Source organism: Chiloscyllium plagiosum, chromosome 29 (assembly GCF_004010195.1).
Source record: "Chiloscyllium plagiosum isolate BGI_BamShark_2017 chromosome 29, ASM401019v2, whole genome shotgun sequence".
Lineage (NCBI taxonomy): Eukaryota > Metazoa > Chordata > Chondrichthyes > Orectolobiformes > Hemiscylliidae > Chiloscyllium > Chiloscyllium plagiosum.
In genome coordinates this window covers 33176788-33198824 of record NC_057738.1, presented here as the reverse complement: position 1 = coordinate 33198824, position 22037 = coordinate 33176788, and the positions used below count along the sequence as shown (strand labels likewise).

At 39.5% G+C, this 22037-nt stretch overlaps 2 protein-coding genes and 1 long non-coding RNA gene across 5 annotated transcripts in view; 1 reads left to right on the top strand and 2 right to left on the bottom strand.

The window, feature by feature from the left end:
• Positions 1 to 8347, top strand: part of LOC122564273 — a 30109-nt gene extending 21762 nt beyond the window's left edge. Inside the window, exon 7 of the mRNA XM_043718948.1 lies at positions 7189 to 8347. Coding sequence (XP_043574883.1) covers positions 7189 to 8347 — 1159 coding nt within the window. The remainder of the gene's footprint in view (positions 1 to 7188) is intronic.
• Positions 8348 to 15460: 7113 nt separating this feature from the next.
• LOC122564504 lies at positions 15461 to 19286 on the bottom strand. Of its 3 annotated transcripts, XR_006315931.1 has the most exons (4): positions 18854 to 19286; positions 17103 to 18347; positions 16734 to 16787; positions 15461 to 15931 (listed from the first exon to the last, which is right to left on the bottom strand). It is a non-coding gene; the product is annotated as an uncharacterized LOC122564504 (long non-coding RNA). The 3 variants fall into 3 exon arrangements; XR_006315930.1 differs by having other exon boundaries at positions 16670 to 16787; positions 17103 to 19286; XR_006315929.1 differs by having other exon boundaries at positions 17103 to 19286.
• Positions 19287 to 19292: 6 nt separating this feature from the next.
• Positions 19293 to 22037, bottom strand: part of prpf4bb (pre-mRNA processing factor 4Bb) — a 45854-nt gene continuing 43109 nt past the window's right edge. Inside the window, exon 15 of the mRNA XM_043719480.1 lies at positions 19293 to 19602. Coding sequence (XP_043575415.1) covers positions 19399 to 19602 — 204 coding nt within the window. The 3' untranslated portion in view covers positions 19293 to 19398. The remainder of the gene's footprint in view (positions 19603 to 22037) is intronic.

Genomic DNA, 22037 nt, shown 5'->3' with positions numbered 1-22037 from the left:
TCGGAGTGATGTTCCTTCATCAGATGATTGTGACAATCACCTGATGAAGGAGCATCGCTCCGAAAGCTAGTGTGCTTCCAATTAAACCTGTTGGACTATAACCTGGTGTTGTGTGATTTTTAATTTTGTACACCCCAGACCAACACAGGCATCTTCAAATCATGCTTACGTCAGTCAGGTATCCTTTGAAATGCCCAAAAGCTTTCCAATCTCTTGGTTTCTGTATGACAATGTCAATCTTTGATTATTTTAAACCCAAAAGCAAGCTAATGTCTTTCATTGTTTTCTCTCTCCTATCTTAAATTCCACACAATATAAATAAATTTCCATTAACACTCCAGGAGGCCTTGCATCACTACTCTCTACTTTAAAATCATGATTCTGGAAAGAATAAGTTTGACTAATGCTTTAGTCGAAGTCTCTTGTATAACATACATTTCCCGTGAGTTTAACATTTATTTTCTACAACTTTAAGTGTCCCTCTTCTTTAAGCTTTGAATCCCAATTTTCCTCAACCACCAGATTAAATCAAGTTAAAGATAAATGTCATAATCCCTCCTTTTACTTTATTTTTGTTCTGTTGCTGTTGTTGTTGTGAAATGTGTTTTGGTGCTAGCATTCTGGCTACTGATGCCTTGTTCCAAGGTTCGAGCACATACTCAAGGCTATCAGCTCAGTGTAATAGTAAGGGGGCACTGCACTGTTGCAGGGGGTTAAATCCATTGAGGACTTGAATCCATCATCTTCTAACATGAGGGTGCAATATTAATATTGAGCCAGCATCACATCAGAGGATCTGATGTGCAATATCAATATTTACCTTCTTAATAGAGTCTAAAAACATCAGCTTCGGTTTGTTTACATGGAGTATGAGAATTTTTAACAGTGTAGAGACTTATTCTATGATGGCATTTTTACAATGAAGCTGATTACTTTTCCTTGTCTATAAATGGGAATGTGTGTTGCGAGGAATATGTAAAATAGTTTCAGGAGAATTTGGCCAGACTTAGTGTCATTGAGTCATAGAGATGTACAGCATGGAAACAGACCCTTCGGTCCAACCTGTCCATGCCGACCAGGTATCCCAACCCAATCTAGTCCCACCTGCCAGCACCTGGCCCATATCCCTCCAAACCCTTCCTATTCATATACCCATCCAAATGCCTCTTAAATGTTGCAATTGTACCAGCCTCCACCACATCCTCTGGCAGCTCATTCCATACACGTACCACCCTCTGTGTGGAAAAAGTTGCCCCTTAGGTCTCTTTTATATCTTTCCCCTCTCACCCTAAACCTATGCCCTCTAGTTCTGGACTCCCTGATCCCAGGAAAAAGAGTTTGTCTATTTATCCTATCCATGCCCCTCATAATTTTGTAAACTTCCAAAAGGTCACCCCTCAGCCTCTGACACTGCAGGGAAAACAGCCCCAGCCTGTTCAGCCTCTCCCTGTGGCTCAACGCTGGCAAAATCCTTGTAAATCGTTTCTGAACCCTTTCAAGTTTCACAACATCTTTCCGATAGGAAGGAAACCAGAATTGCACACAATATTCCAACAGTGGCCTAACCAATGTCCTGTACAGCCGCAACATGACCTCCCAACTCCTGTACTCAATACTCTGACCAATAAAGGAAAGCATACCAAACGCCTTCTTCACTATCCCATCCACCTGCGACTCCACTTTCAAGGAGCTATGAACCTGCACTCCAAGGTCTCTTTGTTCAGCAACACTCCCTAGGACCTTACCATTAAGTGTATAAGTCTTGCTAAAATTTGCTTTCCCAAAATGCAGCACCTCGCATTTATTTGAATTAAACTCCATCTGCCACTTCTCAGCCCATTGGCCCATCTGGTCCAGATCCTGTTGTAATGTGAGGTAACCCTCTTCGTTGTCCACTACACCTCCAATTTTGGTGTCATCTGCAAACTTACTAACTGTACCGATTATGCTTGCATCCAAATCATTTATGTAAATGACAAAAAGTAGAGGATCCAGCACCAATTCTTGTGGCACTCCACTGGTCACAGGCCGCAAGTCTGAAAAACAACCCTCCACCACCACCCTCTGTCTTCTACCTTTGAGTCAGTTCTGTATCCAAATGGCTAGTTATCCCTGTATTCCATGAGATCTAACCTTGCTAATTAGTCTCCCTTGTCGAATGCCTTACTGAAGTCCATATAGATCACATCTACTGCTCTGCCCTCATCAATCTTCTTTGTTACTTCTTCAAAAACCTCAATCAAGTTTGTGAGACACGATTTCCCACGCACAAAGCCATGTTGACTATCCCGAATCAGTCCTTGCCTTTCCAAATACATGTACATCCTGTCCCTCAGGATTCCCTCCAACAACTTGACCACCACTGAGGTCAGGCTCACCGGTCTATAGTTCCCCGGCTTGTCTTTACCGCCCTTCTTAAACAGTTTGCCAAACTCCAGTCTTCCAGCACCCCACCTGTGACTATCGATGATACAAATATCTCAGCAAGAGGCCCAGCAATCACTTTTCTAGCTTCCCACTGAGTTTTCGGGTACACCTGATCAGATCCTGGGGATTTATCCACCTTTAACCGTTTCAAGACATCCAGCACTTCCTCCTCTGTAATCTGGACATTTTGCAAGATGTCATTATCTATTTCTCTACAGTCTATATCTTCATATCCTTTTCTACAGTAAATACTGATGCAAAATATTCATTTAGTATCTCCTGGATAAGAACTTGGCAGATAGCATATAATGTGGAAAAATGTGAGGTTACCACTTTGGTAGGAGAAACAGATGTGTAGAGTATTTCTCAAGTGGTAAGTGGTTGGAAAGTATAGCTGCATAAAGGGACTTGGGTAAACCTGTCAACATGTTACTGAAAGATAAACATGCAGGTGCAGCAAGCTCTTAGAAAGGCTAATGGAATGTTGGCCATTACTGAAAAAGGATTTGAGTACAGGAGTTGTGAAGTCTTGCTTCAAGCTGGCTTAGAAGCTTGGTTAGACAATACCTGGAGTAGTCATAGAGTCAGAGAGCACAGAAACAGACTCATCAGTCCAACCAGTGCATGCCGAACATAATCCCAAACAAAACCAGTCCCACCTGCCTGCTCCTGGCCCATATCTCTCCAAACTTTTCCTATTCATGAACTTATCCAGATGTCTTTTAAACATTGTAACTGTACCTACATCTACCACTTCCTCAGGAGATTCATTCCATATGCAAACCACCCTCTGTGGAAAAAAATTGCTCCCCGTGTCTTTTTAAAATCTCTCTCCTCTCACCTTACAAACGTGCCTGTAATCTTGAAATCCCCCAACCTGAGGAAAAGACAATCTCAGCAAAAGTATTATTGCCATTGCTCCCGGAAGGGAGACTGTCCGATGAAGAGAGATTGGACATGGCCTCTATCCTCCAGAGTTTTGAAGAACAAGAAATGATCTTGTTGAAGATTATGAAATACTTAAAGGGATTGACAGGGTAGACACTGGTAAGATGTTTCCCCTGGTTAGGAAGTCTTGAATATTGAGGCACAGTTTAAAAGTAAGGAGCGTTTAAAAGTAAGGTCTGAGATGAGAATTATTTTTACTGAGTTGCTAACCTTTCGAATTTTTAATGCCAGAGGGCTGTGCAGGTTTGAGTATGTTTAAGGTAAAGACTGACAGATTTTTGATTACCGGTGGCATTCAGGGTTAAGGCAACAGATGTGAGCAAAACGTCAGAAATCACACAACGTCAGGTTATAGTCCAACCGGTTTATTTGAAATCACAAGCTTTCGGAGTGAAGGAACCCATTAGTCAGGTGCAGTGAGAGGGAAGCACAGAATGTATGGGCAGAGACATCAAAAGATCATATAAATGATGTGAGTGGAAGATCAAATAATAAGTCTCTGCAGGTGACCAAGCGTGTTAAACAGCGAGTAAAGTGTCAACAGCTGAATATCAACTGAAGGGATGACCTATAATTTGATTAAATGAGGCAGAGAGATGAATACAAAATTTAAAATAAGGTGGTGCTGGAGACAAACCAAATGACTGGAATAACACGGAACTCAAACAGATGCTGCTGGAAAAGCCCCACAGGTCAGGCTGCATCTGTGAAGAGAAACCAGAGGAAGGGTCACCAGACCTGAAACATTAACTCTGATTATTCTTCACAGATACCACACCAGACAAGCTGAGCTCCCCTCACCCCCGTTAAATCTTGCCCTTACCCTGATCTACAGCATCCACAGTTTTTTCAGCTTTTATTTATATTTATTTTATAACATGATAGGTATGAGTCACATGCCGAGGGTCTAGACAAAATATTTAGTAATCCAAAACTGTAATTCAGAAGATAGACACAGAATACAACCGATAAAGTACCCTTTGTTGTCCTATACTTCCCTGGAGCAGAGAGACTATGCCGTGTTCTTCACAGCCTTCAACATGTTAGCAATGACAATGACCATCTCGCCAAGATCATCCCTACGCCTCCACGTCTTGCTTTCAAACAACCACCAAAATGGCAAACAGACCATCGTTTGCAGCAAACTACCCAGCCTTCAGGACAATATCGACCATAAATCCACACAACCCTGCAATGGCAACCACTGCAAGACATGTCAGATCATTGAGATGGATACTACCACCCATGTGCACAGCAGGTACTCATGTAACTTGGCCAATGTTGTCTACTCATACGCTACAGGCAAGGATGCCTAAGGCATGCTAATCGGCGAGACTCAGCAATTGCTACTACAACAGATGAATGGACACCACACAACTATCATCAGACAGGATATGTCCCCTTCCAGTCGGGGAACATTTCAGCAGTCAAGGACATTCAGCTCCTGATCTTCAGGTAAGTGTTCTCCAAGGTGGCTTTCGAGATTCCTGAAGAAAGGCTTATGCCTGAAACGTCGATTCTCCTGCTCCTTGGATGCTGCCTGACCTCTTGCGCTTTTCCAGCAACACATTTTTCAGCTCTGGCTTTCGAGATACACAACGCAGAATCGCTGAGCAGAATCTGATAGCCAAGTTCCATACCCATGAAGACGGCCTCAACTGTGATCTTGGGTTTATGTGACCCCACTACACTGTTCTAAATCAGTAAAATCTTCCGGACTGACCTGTTTTGACACCATCACCCTGATAAATTGTTATGAACTCTCTACCTGAATTAGTTTGTAGAGTTTTGGATTACTTATTACTTTGGTTAGACCCTCGGCCTGCAACTCTTTTAAAAACTGAAAGAACTGCGGATGCTGTAGATCGGGGTAAGGGGAAGGTTTGATGGGGGGAGAGGGGGCTCAGCAGGTCTGGTGGTATCTGTGAAGAATAATCAGAGTTAACGTTTCGGGTCTGGTGACCCTTCCTCTGGTTTCTCTTCACAGATGCTGCTGGACTTGTTGGACTTTTCCAGCAGCATCTGTTTGTGTTCCATGTTATTCCAGTCATTTGGTTTGTCTCCAGCACCACCTTATTTTAATTTTTTGTATTCATCTCTCTGCCTCATTTAATCCCAGATTATAGGTCTCCCTTTGGTTGACATTCAGCTGTTGACACTTTACTCACTGTTTAACACTCTTGGTCACCTGCAGACTTATTATTCGACCCTTCACTCACATCATTTATATGATCTTTTGATGTCTCTGCCCATAAATTCTATGCTTCCCTCTCACTGCATCTAAGGGGCTCCTTCACTCCGAAAGCTTGTGATTTCAAATAAACCGGTTGAACTAAAACCTTGCATTGTGTGATTTCTGACTTTGTCCACCCCAGTCCAACACTGGCATCTCCACGTCAGGGGTGAGTAAAAAGTATTTGATCAGCCATGATTGTTTTGAATAGTGGGGCAAGTACAGTGCGATGAATGGCATATTCTTGTTCCTTAGTCTCTGTGTTAGAGATGTGGGCATCACTAGCTGGATCAGCATTTAGTATCCATCCTATATGCCCTGGAGAGAGTGCTGGGCTGGTTTCTTGAATTGCTGCAGTCCTTGTGCTGTTAGGAAGGAAGTTCTAAGATTTTGACCTAGTAACAGTAATGGAATGGTGATTCATTTCGAAGTCAGAATGTGTGGTTTAGAGGGGACATGTACATAGTGGTGTTTCCATGTATCTGACCATTTAGCTGAATTAGTAACTGAATAAATCTTATTTTCATTGAATTCTTTGGATTAAATTTCACAGTTCGCGCCATGTTTACAAGCCCATTAAATCAGTGGGGTTTTATTCTTCATGAAGACATATAAAAAACATAGAACATTACAGCACAGTACAGGCCCTTCAGTCCTCGATGTTGTGCCGGTCTTTTATCCTACTCTAAGATCTAGGGTGGCACAGTGGTTAGCACTGCTGCCTCACAGCGCCAGGGATACGGATTCGATTCCAGCCCCAGGTGACTGTCTGTGTGGAGTTTGCACATTCTCCCCGTGTCTGCGTGAGTTTCCTCCGGTTTCTTCCCACAGGTTAGGTGAATTGGCCAAGCTAAGTTGCCCATTGTGTTTAGAGATGTGTAAGTTAGGTGCATTAGTCAGGGGAAATATAGAGTAGTAGGGTAATGGGTCTGGGTGGGATACTCTTCAGATGGTTGGTGTAGACGTGTAGGGCCAAAGGGGCTGTTTCCATATTGTAGGAATTCTAATTCTAATCAGACTAACCTACATATTGTACTATCTTTCATGTGCCGATCCAAGAGTCACTTAAATGTCCCTACTGTAGCTGACTCTACTACCACTGCTGGCAATGCATTCCATGCACCCACCATTCTCTGTGTAATGAACCTACCTCTGACATCTCTCCTCAACCTTTCTCCAATTACCTTAAAATTGTGCCCCCTTGTGATAGACATTTTCACTATGGGGGAAAAAGTCACTGGCTATCCACTCTATGCCTCTCAACATCTTGTACATCTCTATCAAGTCCCCTCTCCTTTGCTCCAATAAGAAAAGCCCCAGCTCCCTCAACCTTTCTTCATAAGATATCCCCTCCAATCCAGGGCAGCATCCTGGTAAGTCTCCTCTGCACCCTCTCTAAAGCTTCCAAATCTTTTGTATAATAAAGCAACCAGAACTGAACACAATAAATATAGAATGCATCTATTGCTGTTTTAGGGATAGATTTTGTATGAGCAATTCAATGTTTGTAAGGTGTGGTACACACCTTTTACAGTATGTCCTTGTCTAACTGATGTGTCATACAAAAATTCCATCTTCAGAGGTTATTCAAGAGAGGGACCTGGAAAAAATGAGAGAGAAATTTTAATCATTTCTGACCAGGAGAAACTCAAACACCTATCCAACAGCCTGACAACTTTAGATCCACTTAGAAGGGTGGATGAACTTTCAGGATTCTGCTCCAATGTGTCTACTCTGAACAGCAATCGAAGAGAAATAATGATGGAAAATGACTGCCATAAAGTTGAAAGTAAGCCTATTGAAAACTTTCGTTATGGTACAGCACCTATTAACATCAGGAGAAATAATCAGAATTTCTTTTTTCCCCTTTGGATATTGAAACCTACTGAAAATAAAACAAATTATTTGGAGATTGATCAGTCAGAAACCTTTCCTCCCAGTTGTTACCAGCAACCATGCTTAGACTTTAGACCAGAGATTATTGACCCTGAGAGTCTATCTCCCAGCTCAAATCGTGAACAAGAAGCCAATTTGTACCCCTACCCTGACTTTCTCCCACCGCCATTTAACAGAATAGATTTCAGTGAGCTGTCAATGCTGGAGGACTGTAAGTGGAAAGAAGCTCTACCGGCAAGGCCAAACAGACCTCTGGAACAGCTAATTGATCGTATTGTGCAGATGGAGAAGATTCAGTTTTTGACAATTCAGAAGGAGAAAAACAAAGTTGCTGGGATGTTGCCAAGCGCTGCTGCTGCAAACACTACCAGCTTGAGGAAAAGTTCAAAGAGAAGTAGAAAATCTCGTCAATGTGATCTTCTTTGCATGCAGCCGCCACATGTCGAGGTTTGCTTTAAGAAAGCCACCCCTGGCAAACTTGAAAAACGCAAATACTTGTACCGAATAGGCTCCAGCCACTCGTGCGATGAATCCCCAGATTTTCAATTATCTAACGACGATGTGAAATTCAAGAGGCGACTTAGAGCAAACTGTAATGTGTATAAACATTTCAGAAGGTCCATGTACAGTTCAAACCAGATAATATTGAGTAGGACTGCCTCAAACTATGCTAACAGTCAAGCCTTTGCTGCAGTGAAATCTGTGAATCCACTGCCTGGACAGAAGTCTTCAGGCAACAGTCCTTGTAAGTACAAAAAGAAACAGAAATATATCCAAGCAGCATTAGGAAGGTCTGCAGAAGGTAGAGCAAAACATTGTTTTCTCAGCAGAGAAAGTTATTAATTGATTCTTCTGAGAAACACCACTAATCACATTATCAAACTTATCTGCTCAATTTCTGAGGCAAATAGGCCAAGTAAACCAAATGTTGCTTTTAACAGACATTTAGAATTAAAACTGTATACTTTTTAAAGAAAACTTATATAATGTACTTTTGATGCTGGAAATAAAGATGAATGTTAATACTTTAAAATCTTTGAAGCATTCAACAGTATGGTCCAAATCTTTCAAACTCTTCAGAAAAAAGACATAAAAAGACTGGGTAATTTTTCAGTCAGCGAAAGTATACACATGAAGCTTTAGACAGTGACACCACTCTTCCTTTGGTTCAGAGGATTATTCATTCAAACCATGGTCCACAGACCTAAGCACATAACACAGGCTGACATATTACTGTATTGCTGGGGGAGTGCGACAGTTAGAGATTTGCTGACAAGTTACAATGTGATACTGAAATCTTGCTCAATGTCTCAATTATTGATACTGTTTGATGAAGAACAGGAGATTTCTTGTCTTGTTTCTTAGTTTCTTAACTAAACCAAGTTAGCTGACTGCTCATCTCATTTTGTTTGTGGGAATTGGGTCTGTACAAATTGGCTGCTGCAATTTCCTAAATGACACACTGAATCCAAAAACACCCAGAGTAATGATTTGGCTGAAATAAATTAGGACAATTAGCCAAATTGAACATAATTGTGGTGTACAGTATGTAATAACTTGGATATCCAAATAATCTAATATCTTCATTTTTGTGCAGTTACGTTGTTTAATTAATGGTTTTGGAATTAATATATCCTATGTCGAGTACAGATTGTCCTGGGTTGAGAATTAGTTACAGTAAGATCACAAAGGCATGCAGTTGGCTGTCTGACACATTCCTGCAATGAGACTCCAATCTCAAGTTATGATGAAACTATTTAAACATTTAATAAATCAGAGACAGCAGATTCTGATGAACAAATATTTTTTGTACTTATAATCAATTTTGGAAGTTTCTTTGAGGAAGATTAATGTATTTACAAAAATACAAAATCAATTATTATGATGTTTAAATCACTTCCTGGGCCAAATTAAATTGGCAATGGCAGCATTTTGTGTTGATTCCAGTAAAACAAACAATGACCCCTGATGCCACATGCATAATTGCTAACACAAAACCAACAGTGCCTGAGTGGAGCAAAGTGGAAAGTTGTGTATGTGCTGGGAGCAGCTGAAAATTCCCACTGATCCAATTGACAGTCCCAAGATACTAAATTAATCAGTCAGTGCAGAGGTTTAAAAAACTTGTCCCTTCTGTTGAAAAAAAAATCACTAAGACCCTCCGATTCCTAAACTAAGCCCAACTGAAAGACAGAGATCAAAGCCTGCTATAAGTGGACACAAATGGGGAGAGGGTAGTGTAGTGGTTTTGTCAATGGACTATAGTAACCTAGAGATCCAGGCTAATACTCTATGGTCCATGGGTTAAAATCCCACCACAGAAGCTGTTGGAATTTCAATTTATAAATCTGAAACATTAAGCAAGTCTCAGTAATAGCTTTGAAGCCATTTTGATGTTTTAGAAAACTCACCTGGTCCACTAATCTGCTTTAAGGAAGGAAATGTGTCTTTCTGACATGGTCAGACCTACATGTATTGTGACTCTAAAATTTTCAAGAAAGTCAATCAATTCAATGGTAATTAGGGGTGGGTAACAAATGCTGGCTTTGCTGTCAATTCCCACATATGCAGGAAGGTGAGTCCTTGGCTCAACGTCTGCTAATGCTTCATCCTGGGCTGTTTTGCTCAGCAGCAGTTAGTAATTGCCTTCCATCTTCAGAGGCAGATCCCAAGATTGTCTTGGCTGAAACAGGAACAGAGGCTACACTGTTAACGTGATTCTGAAGCACAGTCTAACCAACTGCCAGCTTCCCCTTTTGAGTCCTGCCCAAATATTTGTCCCATTTTCTTTCTCCACCCCCTTTCAACTTTCAGAACTCAATAGTGTGACAAAAATAGATTTTGTACATCATTTCACTGTTTCTTTTTGCCTTTTAAAAGAAAATATAGTTTCCAACATTAATCCATAAAAAAACCACTTTGCAGTAGGATGTAGAATCTTCACGATTATCTGCTACCAAGACTCTAGGCATGTTGTCTTAAAGGTGTTTCTATTCTATTTCCTCATTTATTTGTTCTAAAAATATTAAAAGAAGAAAAAGAATGTTTGACAGTGATTGTAATAGAAACTGAGATTGTTTGCCTCCTGATTGTTGAGGAACCTTTTCTACACTGTCCTCTAGGGGAGAACCTTCCAAGGTTAGTACTGGATTATTAATCCAGAAACCCAGCTAATGTTCAGGGAGACCTGGATGCAAATTCCACCGTGGCAGATGGTGCAATTTGAATTCAATAAAAACCTGGAATTAAAAGTCTAATGATAATTACAAAACCACTGTCAATTGTGAGAACAAACTCATCTGGTTCACTAATGCCTTTTAGGGACAGAAACTGCTGTTTTTATCTGGTCAGGTCTGGCTTACATGTGACTTCAGACCGATAGCAGTGACTCTCAACTGAACCCTGGTCCTGGCCAGTCACATCCACGTCCCGTAACTGAATTCTTTTTAAAAAATCTCTCCGAGTCAGGATGCAGATCATGTTGTGAATTTGTGGAACATTCTTCCCAAGAGGACAGTGGAGGTCATTGAATAGTTTTATGGTGAAGGTGAGGAGGTGAAGGAGAGAAAGTGAAGTTGAGGCTACTATCAGATCAACCAAGATCTTATTGAATGGTGTAACAGACGTGTCACAAACCATTGGAGTGGTACGATGCAAACCGAACCCTGCTATTTCCTGAATCATACCAAACATTAATGTTTTTTAGAAAATTACATACAGCACCCCATTTTAGAAAATTACATACAGCACCCCATTTATATGACTTTCAGATAAAGGTTGACAGCAAACATGGACCAGATTTTTGTATTAAATATTATTATTTGACTATAGATAAAGTAAACAAATATAGCCCATTGGCATATAACACTATTAAAACTCTAATCTCCTTACAAATATCTCTTTACACACATATAAACCTCTGTGGAAAATAAATTCTTAGCATAGAAAAGTCAATTGTATCTTTGCTTCCCAGTTCGAATGTTGAGATACTCTTCTTTGTCTAGTTAGGCCCTGGGTGTTCAGATGTCTTTCTTCTGAAAGCTTCCACTGGTTTGTAAGTAGTACAGAGTGACAAATTTACTGGGAAAACATATCTGATTTATCAGTTCAAAATGTCAGAGCTCGCAGCAGCTTTCTGCAGGAAAGATAGCTGGCTTTCAAGTTTCAACCAAGGTTTGTTTTACTGCAGAGAGCAGTCAGCTGCTGGGGAAGAATATCAGTACGCTCCTCCATATCTTTCTTTATGTCTCTCTAACATGTTTGCAGTTCCAACGCGCTCAAGTAGCTGAGAACCAATCAGCTTTACTTGTAAACAACTTCTTGGCAACTGTCTGCATATAGCAGGAGCCCATAGCCAGAAAATGGACTTCACAATCGGTACCAAGTTTGTTGTTGTGAAATGATGGTAAATCCCTTTTTTTTTAAACAAAAGATCTTCTTTCTCCTTGCAGTCCAAGACACAGAAATAAAGAGAGACCGTTCTTGCAGGCTTGAGCGGCCACGTGGCCTATTCTTGCTTTTAAATGCACATAATCGTATCTCCAGGAATATATTCAGCAAATTTTGGCAACTGAACACCAAGACACATAGCCACGACGTAGCTCTCATCTATTATCTTGGCAAGACCAGAAGCATGTTTGACATTGCTAATGCATGGACTAGGACTAAGCCTCATAAAGAAGGGTGCTTGCTTGGTTCAATTTTTCTTTAATCAACTACAATCAAATTGTTGTAAAGATTCCTGGTATTCTTCAGCCAGTCATCTTTATTAGATAAGACAAGTTTCTATTTCTGAAAAGGATGATCAGCAATGGTCTTTCCCCACAGTGATTCTCTACTGCCTGCTGCCCATTTCCTGCCTGATGTCTGACAGTTGACTTTTGGAGAGGCACCTTTATGGACAGGTACAATGCCTGTATGTAAGTTTGCTCACTGAGCTGGAAAGTTCATTTTCAGACGTTTCATCACCAAACTAGTTAACATCATCAATGAGCCTCCAGTGAAGCACTGGTGTTAGTGACTGGCTTTCTATTTGTGTGTTTGGGTTTCCTTAACACAATGCCATCTGTGGAACCTCTCCTCAAGGTTCCCCCTTAACCAGTTTTCAGGCAGGCTTATAAATGGGCACTCAACATGAGCAGGATGCTTTCCATATGAAAATCAGAGACCCACAGGTGTACCAACAAGCTCCAATGCAAATATTTGGAATGTGCTCTGTCCATCGCATATTGGGTTGGCATAATAGTCATCACATTAGCAAACACCTTCTTTCAATGGGTCTAAAAGGAGCAAGAGTCCTGCTTCTGGCTACTTGAAGATGCAGTGGCCTAGAGTTAGCCTATGTTTGTCCCTTGCGGAATCAGATTTGGCTTTCAAACTGTGCCCTGACTGGCTGCTCAGCTTGGTGCAAGAGCATATGAACAGTAGATGATAATGGGGTGCAGCCTGTTCCATCTGCCTCAGGCAGAAACAATAGCTGCTTTACCAACAGCCTGCTTATTTGCAGTGAATATGAAAGATAAACTCCCTACAGTTCATCCAGTATATCAGCATATGATGAACTGTAATGAATTTGGCCCCTGTAAGTTCATGTTTGTGCAATTCAAACAGTTGCATTTTACTTTCACAGAGCAAGGGCTAATTAATTTGGTCAAAGTAAACTCTAGCTTGAAGGGACTTTTCTTGCTTGCTTAATTAATCAATTGAAAAACTGGGTCCACATCTGAGTTTGCACAGTACACTCCAAATTCTGGTAATACTGTTCACTCATGTAAATAATTCCATTCATGAACAAACTAGTTTAATAGTTGGCAGTGTTCATGGCAGAGCAGTACACACAAATCACAACATTTATTTTGGGGTAAAAGAACCAAGGATGTGCTACAACATACAGATAACATTTACAGGTCACAGCCTTGCAGTAAGCAGCATTATACACTGCAGTACCTCTTAGATAAATACTGTCTGAAAAGTTGCTCTACTTTAGTTGGTATTGGTAGGTATCAGTGGGCCTGGCAGCATCTGAGTTTATAGAGTTATAAACTCCACTCATTTCTGCTACAAATATTTCTGCTACGGGTCTCAATTTCCTCCCTAACTTCCCACAACATCCTTGAATGCATTTGATTGGGTCCCAGAGATTTGTCCACCTTTATTTTCTAAGGCCTCCAGCACTTCCTCTTCTGATCTGTGGAACGTTTTGAAAACATCAATATTTCCCTCCATTCTCTCGTCTCCATTTCTTTCTCCACAGTAAAAACAACTGACGCAAAATACTAATTTAATCTCTCCATCTCAAGGTTCAACACAGATGACCTTGTTGATATTTAAGAGGCCCTACTCTCTCTCTAGTTGCTGTTTTGCTCAATGCACTTGTAGAATCTCTTCAGCCTTAACCTTACTCAAAGATAACTCATATCCACTCATTGCCTTCCTGATTTTCCTCTTAAGAATGCCCCTTCATTGCTTATATTCATTTGATCCCATTGCTGTGTTTTTTTTGTTTGTTTCAGGTCTCCAGAATCTGCAATTCGTTGTTTTATTTAAGCTCTAATCCTCAGCTGCTGTCCTTGGTTCATTATGTAACAGTCCTGATTGATCAGAGGCATCCTGCCTCCTCAGTGCATTTGTTAAGCTACAAACTGTAAGCCTCACAGAGTCATTTGTTAAAGCAAATGTGTGAAAATATGCATGGTCTTGGTCACATTGAATGCATTGGGGTCAGAATTCCATTAATAGTTAAACTGCTTATTGAAATCTGCCTGCTATAGATATCATCCACCCTCAAACGCATTATGAAACCATATAGAATCCTGCAAACTGGCTGGTAGGGAGCTCATTGTAAGACAAGGTTCCCCTCATGAAACAGAATGTAGCAAAACACTTTACAGCGTGAAGTATGTTCTTTTTGAGGTATTGCTTGTATCACAACAGCAACTAATGGAATAGTGGCTTCTACTGTTAAAGGGGTGGAATAGTAAAGCAAGAAAGTATTATTGCAATTGTACTATATGCTGATGAGTCTGCAACTGGAGCACAATAGCTTTGGGCCCCTTACATGAGGGAAGATGCAGACAATTCAGAGAAGGTTCACTAAACTGATTCCAGCCATGAAAGGCTTTTCTTATGAAGAGAGTTCAAGTAATTTAGGCACACACTCACTATAGTTTAGAATGATGAGAGGCAATCTAATTGAGATATAAAGATGTTAAGGGGATTGACAAAGTAGACATAGAGCAAATGTTTCCCCTTGTGGAGCTATCAAGAATAAGAGGTGATAGCATTAAGGGGTGGAAGACCCAACGAGTTCTGAGAACTACTCCTTGCAAAGGGTCATTAATTTGTGGAATTCACTATTCCAAATTGTGGTGGGATGTTGGGACACTGAATAAATTTGAGATCAATAGAGGTTTAATTAGTATTCAGTTAAAGAGTTACAGGGAGCAAGCAGCAAAGTGCAGTTGAGGCTGAGAGGAGATCAATGTCAAAATTCGGGTTGACAGAAAATTTACCCACTCCCGCTCCTAGTTCTTCTGTAAGTAGAGTCGTGATGCAGAGAAGCAAGCCAAAAGGTGATAGAAAACAGATTATCCTTTCCCCAGTATTAACATTAGCAGGGTAGCACAGTAACTCAGTGGTTAGTATTGCTGCCTCAGTGCCAGGGACCTGGGTTCAATTTCACCCTTGGGCGTCTGAGCAGGTTTCCCATCCAAAGATATGCAGGTTAGGCAGATTCACTTTGGGAAGTTCAGGGTTACAGGGATAGGTCTAGGGGTTGCGTCTAGGTAGGATGGTCTTCAGAGGGTTGGTGTGGACTAGAATCAAATAGCTTGCTTCCACACTGTAGGAATTTTACGATTGACTGGAGAAAATGAACATGCTTTGCAAAAACACCACAGGAAATTTCCTTCCTCGACCGGGAAAAAACATTGCGCATTTTTCATTGGAAGCAACCACTTTGATACCAAATTGTTTTTAATGAAACGCACTGAAAGCAATTAACAAAATATTTTGTGTTGCCAAAGTGTTAAATTTACAATATTCCAGTTAGACAATACAAAATGCACACATTGTGGTTTCAACACCTAGAAATGGGCATTCAAGTTCACCACCAAGATGTTAAGTTTAAGATTTCTTGTTCAGTTTTTGGGGCTTCTTGTGTTTCAAAATGATCAGTTTCCAAGATTAGTAAAACAGTCAAATTCTTGCAATAATACATTTACATTTCTATAATTTAAAGCAAATATCTCAACATACACCGATATAATTGTACTCTTATGCATAACCGTATTGAAAAATAAGCTGTGAAACCACCATCTTCACTTTCATTGAATACTGAAGAATTCTTTGCTGTCAGTAACGCGTGTTGAAGCTAAGATAATGAATCATCATTCTCAGGAGCAGGCATTTTACATTTGTGATCCCTACCTATGAAATAAAACACAGAATAAGAAAATAGTATAACATGATTCAAACATTAAACAAGTTTACTTATGAACCCTTCTCAACTTGCCTGGTTATAATAGAATCTCTGCACCAAAAAGTCCTTTATAGTAAATATTTAACTGGGTCAATGAGAAATGCAGATGAAAATTGGATATTATCTGATACAATGGTAGTTAGGTCATTCAGAATTATAATTGAGATGCGGATTAACTCTATTAGTTCTGATGTACATTAAAAAGTTTTCATGTACAACCTAAAAAGATCCTGCAAAAAGAATATCACTAGTGATGCCATATCCTTAAGAAAACAGAAGTCTTAAGATAGCCAAATTTACCAAAGATTGCATGCAATGTTCACTTTGGGCTTATAGAATTATCGCCTATAAAAATCTTATTGAAGTAAATAATTTCCTTCATAAAAGGCAACAATAACAAAAAGGAGTACTTTGGTTTCTGAAACCATTAATAATTGGTAAAGATCTAAGTGTCAGGCTCCTTGATATTAAAAAAATTAACTATGTCAAGCTTGCACTAGCATTCTTTGTCAAATAAACTACCCAAGAACTAAATTCAATTTAAAGTCTGCACGATTCCTTTAAATCTGTAACTAAATTATCAATCTTTCAGTAGAAGGGCAACAATAACGATAAAATAATGGTCCTTTCCCGCTGAAATTTAGCACTGAAGGACTCTAAAGACACTATATTTATTGAAAAATCACCAGTAAACAGTGATATTCCAGTTACTTAAAGTCACTGTAAATGTTGTCTTTAGGGGACAGAAACCTTAAGTCAGTCTTCATTTTCTTGCAATATGCATCGTCTCCCATCAGGGTGCACCTAAGAGACAGAGAACAAGTAAAGAAACACCTTGATCCCTTATGTTTTGCTGTGATTTTCTTTTTACAAAAAAAGCCTGTGAAAAAATTCTGCATAACAATAAGGAACGTAAATAATTTTCTTGAATAAACACCTCAAAAGCTGATGCTAACTTAACTTTACTTTTTTTTACATACATCACAATTCAACTGCAGCAAAGCAAAGAATCCTTAGAAGTGTCAGCTATTCAAAACATTTCTTTAAAGATAATAGTTGCAAGAAATGCACTTTTCATCTGGTATGAAATGCTTATCTAGGCATGCCGTCAGAAATGACCTTGTGGAGAAGGTGAAGGAGGTGTCTCATTCAAAGTAGGCCCATGGAATAGGCGGCGTGGGCTGTTGCCTCCCAGCATAGCAACATAACTTGCTTTCCTTTCTCTCTCAGCACCATCGAAGGGAAGTAAGAAAACAGTACAAAACATTAGTTATTTTGCAATAACAGGATAACTGGATCAGACTTCCAAACAGCTTTGTGAATTGTGGTGACCTTTAACTGGCATTAACTGAGACACTGATCTCCAATAAGCAACATCCACTTTTAACAGTTACTTCCACAATACGTTAGAACATTAACTGAACTGATGTGAAGAAGAGACACTAGAAAACTGATCAACTACTCCTTTGCATAAATCATTTCTTTTACCAGTTTTTATTTTTTTTTGAAATAGTAAGTGAAAGGCTTACAGCAACTAAAGGCAATTTACGTTGAGTGCATTGATTTGTGACTTGATAATCTTACTTTTTTTTTACTTTGTACAAAAGGTAGTTGGATAAAAATGTCACATTTACATAGAAAATGACGTTTGTTAAACATCTCATACGAAAACAATTGGGATAATAAAATAAAATTTTAAAAAACAGATCAGATCAGCAAGTCACCACTTTAGTTTTATAGTTGTACAGAGACTTGACTGCACGTCTGGACCACTGTGAAATGGCTATAATGCTTGTTCAAAACAAACACTATTTACCAGTGTATTTATAAATGCACAACCAAAATCCTTCAGTATTCTGCATGGGTAACTTTAGGTGCAGGTGGAGTGTGCTGCTGTCTGACAAAATGCCCCGACTTACCTTTTCTATACATAAGCAAAGGCATTGTGCAATTATTTTAGCTCCTTCACTGGTTCTTAAGTGTAAGAAGGCATTAGTACAACACTAAGCTCTGATGAACTATTGAAGGTTTTCTATGCCTTTGTGGGTTGATTTCATCAAGAGGAATACGAACATTTATGCCCATTAAAAATTAATTGTCCCCCATAAGCACAATGGCTTACTGAATCAAAAATAAGCTACCATGCAATCAGAAACCCACGGCTTCACAGATCCTGTCAGACTGAAGCCAGATGTTGACTTGCGCCAGTGAAGGGGCTAAGTGCAGAGCTACAATTCAAAGTCATCACAACTCATCTTAAAAAAAACTAAATGCCAAATTAAATGTACAAAAGAAAAAAGGTAAAGAAGCAATTACCGCTTTAAAAAGCAGCTTCTTTGCTCAAGAGTGGAAGGTTATGTATGCCTGTATTGAGAGACAACATGATCACAAATAATGAAACCAATGCACATAACGTAGCAAAGGAAATTCTTACTGTAAAACAATTTAACTTTAATTTTTAAAAATTCAGCAAGTGTCATATTTTAGCCATCTACAAAGAAATATAAAATCCCAATTTTTTTCCATTTCAATGACTAAATGAAACTGTTTGTTTATTAATGGACTATAAGTACAGATTTACTAAAACAGAATTTTATGGCATTGACAAATTTCTACCACAATTCTATAACAGTGTCAAATGGTGAAAAACAGTACACTGAAGGTGCTATATCATCAAGCTTCCCTGCACTCAAGTCTATAAATTGGCATAGTTTCAGCACTACATTAGCAAATTCACAAGCTAGTTAATATCATTACATTCGCCAGCATGCAAGGCATTCTGCCATGATGCTACTACTTCCCATTCATGAGCTGTGCCTATTTGTGACAATGAATGCTAATACACCAGTAATGTTGATGGTTTAGCTTACCTTCAGTGTACTGAAAGTGGTACACAACCTGCTTTAAATGATGTGACCATCCCTGCGAGCAGGCACAGGTAGGGACAGACCCCTTCGGCACTGAGTACACCAAGGGCATGCTGGCCTGCGTACACACACCTAGGAAAACGTGAATATAAACATCATTTTACCTTGGCCATTGTTACAGAGACAAGGATGGGCTAAGCCTGCACAAAAACAAAAAGGGTGTATTTTGAAGAACTGCAGCCAAAATTCTTCTCCAAAAACACCATTATTACAAGATCTTAAAATAATTTTTCTTTATCAACAGTTTGTGTGCAGCCTTAGCTGTTAAAACAATTCAACAAAACTACAGTGAAAGTATGAAGAAAACATTTGGAAAAAACAAATCAATATATTTACAGTGACTCAAATTCCTACTAGAAATAACATTTCTCTTTTAACTTAACTTCATGCATATTTCATGGTAAACATCGTGTTTCACATATACTAAAATACTTTTCTCTGACTTTTCCAGTCTTTGTTTAATTGCTCAAACCCGTTAAATCCTCCGATTAAATCTTCTCCTGAATGAATGGGTGCTGTAGGGCCTGATTAATGCTGACACGTTTGGCTGGATCTAACATAAGAATCTGTTCCAGCAAGTCTTTGAGCTGGTGAACTTTTTTACGCTGGTCTTCTGGCAAACGCTGACAACCAATCATGTCAGACAGCAGGTCCTTAGTAGAATTAATAGTGCTCATAACAGTGACTTTCTCCTAAAGTAAAACAAAAAAAAAAATCAGTCTTAGTTCAAATGCGTGGTGCTTTAATATTTACATACACGCACACAAATTAGAAGTAGGACATACAGTACTTCAAGCCTCCACCATTCCATATCCCTGTCTACTTCGATGACCTTCAAAAGCTTTGGTGTGGAGGTACCGGTATTGGACTGAGGTGGACAAAGTCAAAAAAAGCACGACACCAGGTTAGGGTGGCACAGTGGATCAATGGTTAGCACTGCTGCCTTTCAGCGCCAGGGACCTGGGTTCAATTTCAGCCTCGGGGACTGTGTGGAGTTTGCATATTCTTCCCGTGTCTGTGCGGGTTTCCTCCCACAATCCAAAGATGTGCAGGGGTTAGGGTGAAATATGCTAAATAGCCCATAGTGTTCAGGGAGGTGTAGATTGGTGCATTGGTCAGGGTTAAATTAGAGTAATAGGGTAGGGGAATGGATCTGGGTGGGATACTTCTTGGAGAGTCGGTGTGGGCTTGTTGAGCCAAAAGGAGTGTTTCCACACTGGGGATTCTATGATAGTCCAACAGGTTTATTTGAAACCACAAGCTTTTGGAGCCTCTGCTCCCTCCTCAGGCTGCCTGAGGAAGAAGGGCTCCAAAGGCTTGCAGTTTTAAATAAACCTGTTGGATTACAACCTGGTGTTGTGAGATTTTTGACTTCAAAAGCTTATCAAACAAGAATCTTGTCTACTGCCTTAAAAATATTAATTAGTTCACCTCCATTGCCTTCTGTCAAAAGCCACAAGACCTTGGGAGAAATAACTGTTCCTCATGTCAGTCTTAAAAAATGCAGCACCTAATTTTTAAACAACACTTTTTAGTCTTGGATGCAAGAATAAATATCCTTTCCACATTCACTGTGTGAAGACCATTCTATACCTGGGATCATTACCCTTCAGCTGTTATAAACTCAAGGAAACAAGCCCAGTCTATCCCAGTCTTTCCTCAGGACAACCTGTTCATTCTAAGTGTCAATCTAGTCAACCCCCATGAAACATGTCCAATGCATTTAATCCTTCTTTAAATAAGGATACTAAAATGCACACAGTATTCAAGATATCAGATTATGTCCTGTATAAATGAAGCACAATATCCTTACTTCAATGTTCATTTCCTATAGAAACAAACAATAGCAATCTTTCAACCTTGATTACTTGCTACACTCGCGAACTAACTTTTCATGACTCAAAACTAGAATATCTCATCCCCTTCCATCTCAGAATTCTGCAGTCATTCCATTTAAGTAATACTGTTTTTATTTTAAACAGCATACACATTTGAGTTTCCCATGCATGCACAGGTGGTCGCATTGAAGATAGAGCATCACAACACAGCCTCATGACAAAACCTTCTGACAGTCATCCTGCAAACCCCCCACTCCTGGCTTGCTCTACAGCACACCACTTCAGATCTTTGGAGATCACCAACTGCTGTGCTACTTAGTGTGCGGTGTTGACAAATAACCACTTTGTGTATCCTTCCTGTCAAAGCAAACTTCACATGGTCCTCCATTGGCTAGATCTTTGCTGCTCACTCAAAACATATATGTTTGATTCCACCACATTTCTTTCACAACATATTCTCCTACTTATTTTTATGTCATCTGCAAGTACTGCTGTCAAACCTTTGCACCTTTAAGTCATCAATGTAAATTGTAAGCTGAGGCCCCAGCACAGATCCTTATGGGACTCTACTCCTCACATCCCATTAATCAGAAAAGGACCCATTAGTTCCTACTGATTTTTTCCAGCCAGCCAATCTTCCTTGCAGGTAAATATGTCTCAGCTTCTACTTTTACATGATTCCTTGTCAAATGCTTTTTCTAGAAATTTAAGTACAACAGGCACATCTTTATATACAGCACATCATACCTCCAAAAACTCCAATATATTTGTTAAACAGTATATTCTCCTCAACATGATGCAATTACCTTAGTTTTTTTTCCAAATACAGCCTCCTTAATCATTATTTGTAACATATTCCCCACAGACATCTAAAGCTAACCGGCCTAGTTTCCTGCTTTCTATCTCCCTCCCATAAAATTGTGAATTTTAGAAAATTTAACACCAACACATTTAATTCATCAGCCACCCTGTTAAGACCAAAGAATGAAGTCCATCAGGACACAGACTTGCTAGTCCCCCCAATGAGTTTTCATCATTACTAATTACAATTTATCGATTTTAAAGCATTATAGCCAAAAGTGAAGCAAGCTTAAAGTTGAATACAATTAGCCTGCAACATTGTAACATTTTAATTTAGAGTTAAAATTTAAATTAACCACTAATTTCATACTGATTTGTAAATCTAGCTGCAAATAGAGAAAAAAGTATAATGTGCTATGGCAATACAGCTGAATAGTAATGAAGCAGAATACACTGAACTTAGGGCAATCTACCATGCAGTATATGCT